The following is a 3,413-nucleotide window of genomic DNA, read 5'->3' on the forward strand; positions in this document are numbered from 1 at the left end:
CCTCCCTGCCACCCGCCCGGCCACCCGCCCCGCCGCCGACGCGGGGACAGGGAGCGGGGCCGGCCTGCGCCCCCCGGGGTGCGGCCGGGGCCGTCGGAGAAGCCCGAGTGGCGGCGTCCCCCGCGGCCGCCCCCAAGTTGGCCGCGCGAAACTTTTCCCCGCGCGTCTGGGCGCCGCCCCCGCCGAGACCCGCCGCCGGTGGGGAGTGAAGGGGGGGAGAGGCCCGCGGCTCCCTCTCCCCCCCGCCGCCGCCTCCCGTCGAGGCGCAGCCGGGCGCGACAGCGGGGCCGGGGCCCCCCGGGCGATGGCCGCGGAGCTGGCGATGGGCGCCGAACTGCCCAGCAGCCCGCTGGCCATCGAGTACGTCAACGACTTCGACCTGATGAAGTTCGAGGTGAAGAAGGAGCCGCCCGAGGCCGAGCGCTTCTGCCACCGCCTGCCGCCCGGCTCGCTGTCCTCGACGCCGCTCAGCACGCCCTGCTCCTCCGTGCCCTCCTCGCCCAGCTTCTGCGCGCCTAGCCCGGGCACCGGCGGCGGCGGCGGCGGCGCGGGGGGCGGCAGCGGCGCGGCGCAGGCCGGGGCCACCGCGGGGCCGACGGGCGGGGGCCCGGGCGCCGTCGGGGGCGCCTCGGGGAAGCCGGCGCTGGAGGATCTGTACTGGATGAGCGGCTACCAGCACCACCTGAACCCCGAGGCGCTCAACCTGACGCCCGAGGACGCGGTGGAGGCGCTCATCGGCAGCGGCCACCACGCCGGGCACCACGGCGCGCACCACCCGGCGGCCGCCGCGGCCTACGAGGCTTTCCGGGGCCAGGGCTTCGGGGGCGGCGGCGGCGCGGACGACATGGGCACCGGCCACCACCACGGCGCGCACCACGCCGCCCACCACCACCACGCCGCCCACCACCACCACCACCACCACCACGCGGGCGCGGGCCACCACGGCGGCGGCGGCGGCGCGGGCCACCACGTGCGCCTGGAGGAGCGCTTCTCCGACGACCAGCTGGTGTCCATGTCGGTGCGCGAGCTGAACCGGCAGCTCCGCGGCTTCAGCAAGGAGGAGGTCATCCGGCTGAAGCAGAAGCGGCGCACGCTCAAAAACCGCGGCTACGCGCAGTCGTGCCGCTTCAAGCGCGTGCAGCAGCGGCACATTCTGGAGAGCGAGAAGTGCCAGCTCCAGAGCCAGGTGGAGCAGCTGAAGCTGGAGGTGGGGCGCCTGGCCAAGGAGCGGGACCTGTACAAGGAGAAATACGAGAAGCTGGCGGGCCGGGGCGGCCCCGGGGGCGCGGGCGGGGCCGGCTTCCCGCGGGAGTCCTCGCCGCCGCAGGCCGGGCCCGGCGGGGCCAAGGGCGCACCCGACTTCTTCCTGTGAGCGCCCGGGCCGAGCGCGCGCCGCCGCCGCCACCGGCCAGAGGCGCGGGCCGCCGGCGCCGGACTGGAGGCCCCTGCCCGCCGGGCGCCCCGCGCCCTCCCGGCTCGCGGTCCGGGACGGGGCCGCGCCCCCTCCGCGCACGGAGCGCGGGCCTTCCCGGCCCAGCGGGGCCGGAGCCGGCTTCCTCCCCGGCGTCCGCCTGCCCGGCCGCGGCGCGCGGCTCCCCGGCCCCGACGCCGCCGCCCGCCGCTCCCCGCGCGCCGGCCTTCTCGCGGCCTCCCCTTCCTCGCCCGTTTCTACGACTCCTTTTTAAAGCGACGTTATTTTCGAAGCATTTCTGTTTGTTTTGCTCGGTGATTAGTTAAGAAAACCCCGGAGGAAGTTCCCTCGTTCCCGGCCGGGGTCCGCCCTCGGACGTCCGCGTGTCCCAGCATGTGTCGCTCGCTCGCTCGGAGGGGTCCGGTCCCTGCCTGCCCGCCTGCCCGCCTGCCCCCCGCCCTGCCGCCGGCGTCCCCTAGAGATTGAAGCCGAGGGATATTATCTATGCCGTGTTCAGTCCTGCTGCCCTGCTGTACTCACGGGGGGAGGGGGGTGGGGGGGCTGGGGGGTCGCCGCGCTCTGAGGGTGGGGGCTGGCCCGGACTCCCCTGCTGCTATTTCTCTATGCACCAGATCGTATTTATGAGTCCCGGGGAAATATATCTTATTTTAACCTTCAAGAGAAATGGAAGAAAAAAAAAGTAATGCACAGTATTTCTAGCAAAAAAAAAAAAAAATTTTTTTTAAAGAGGAGGTTTCAGCCTGAACCTCCTGGCATGGGGGCAAGTGAAGAAAGTGTTTTTATTTTAATTTAAATTGTGTTTCGTTTTGTTTGTGCAATCTTTAAAAAAAAAAAAAAAAAAGCCCAGTGGCGCTTTGGACTAGCCAGTGGGGAGGAGGAAGCCGCCACTGGCCGGCGGGTCCCTGCAGGTCCACCAGGCCTCTGGCCTCCAGTGGCTCCTGTGCTCCTTCCAGGCCTGCTCCTGCCCAGTGTTCTGAGTGGGAGACACTAAGTCGTTGAAAGTTTTCTTGTGTTGTTGCGTTTTATTGGATAATTTTTTCGTTTGCTATGAAGCCGAGGAAAGGGGGGAACACACACACACAAAATAAATCCGTTCAGATCCACAGTCACTGGAGCCTCGTTGGTCTTTCTGTGGCTTTTATTTTGCCGTTTCTCCCCTCGATAGAGAGGAAAGGAGGCCCGTGACCAGGCCGTGCCTTAGCTCTGGGTGACCCGACTGGGCCACCAGAGAGACTCCGACCAGAGTTGTAAACAAGGCTGCGGCCAGCTGGTGGGACCTGCAGGCACCTTCCCCCGGCTGCCCGCTGGGGAGGAAGGCCTCAGGGTGGTGGCCCCAGGCTCCCTCTAAGGGGCCGCGGCCGGTACTTGTCCCCATGCCTTCTGAGCCCACAGTCCCCCACTCCCGCAAGGGGTGGCCTGGCCTCTGTCTTCTGAAGGGCGGAGGCCGGGCTGTGGGTAGCCGGCGAGGAGCAGCACCTCTAGAAGTCTCTCACCCTAAAGGGTCCGCGGCAGTTGCAGGACTTAGGGGACTTGTCACCCCTTCACCATCGGAGGGAGGACGGTGAAGGTCCACCGTGGGCACGTTTACTGAGCTGGGCTGCGCGGGTCGCCGGCACGTTTCCGTCTGGAGACCGTGAAGGCTCGTGCTCAGGGTTGGGACTGCGGCCGATCTCTGTGGGCGCCGGCCCGGCCGAGCTGGGCTTGCTGTCCCCGTCTGACCCAGAGAAGAGGTGACAGCGGCCGCCTCCCCTTTGGCTTTAGAATAAAACTGGTATCAAGACTGTGGGGGTCTCTGGGGCTTTCAGCAAAATTCCCGGCCCCCGGGGCTGAGATCTCGAGCCCCCGGGGCGGGGAGAGCGAGAGGCCACACATCTGGGGGGCACGTGGCGGGGGGAGTCGGGGATGAGCTCAGGCACCAGGTGGGGGTCCAGCAGCTTGATGGGGAGCAGCCAGCTCAGCAGGTCCCAGCCAGCCTCAGGAA

At 68.5% G+C, this 3,413-nt stretch overlaps 1 protein-coding gene across 1 annotated transcript; it reads left to right on the plus strand.

Moving 5' to 3' along the window:
• Nucleotides 1-304: 304 nt before the first annotated feature.
• Nucleotides 305-1,510, plus strand: MAFA (MAF bZIP transcription factor A; the record flags this gene model as incomplete). Its single annotated transcript, XM_082721604.1, has 1 exon — nt 305-1,510. One exon carries the CDS (start codon nt 305-307, stop codon nt 1,370-1,372), a length of 1,068 nt encoding a protein of 355 aa, XP_082577730.1. The 3' UTR covers nt 1,373-1,510.
• Between the last annotated feature and the right edge of the window lie 1,903 nt (nt 1,511-3,413).

The sequence above is a fragment of the Mustela nivalis genome, assembly GCF_964662115.1.
Source record: "Mustela nivalis genome assembly, chromosome: 2".
Classification (NCBI taxonomy): domain Eukaryota; kingdom Metazoa; phylum Chordata; class Mammalia; order Carnivora; family Mustelidae; genus Mustela; species Mustela nivalis.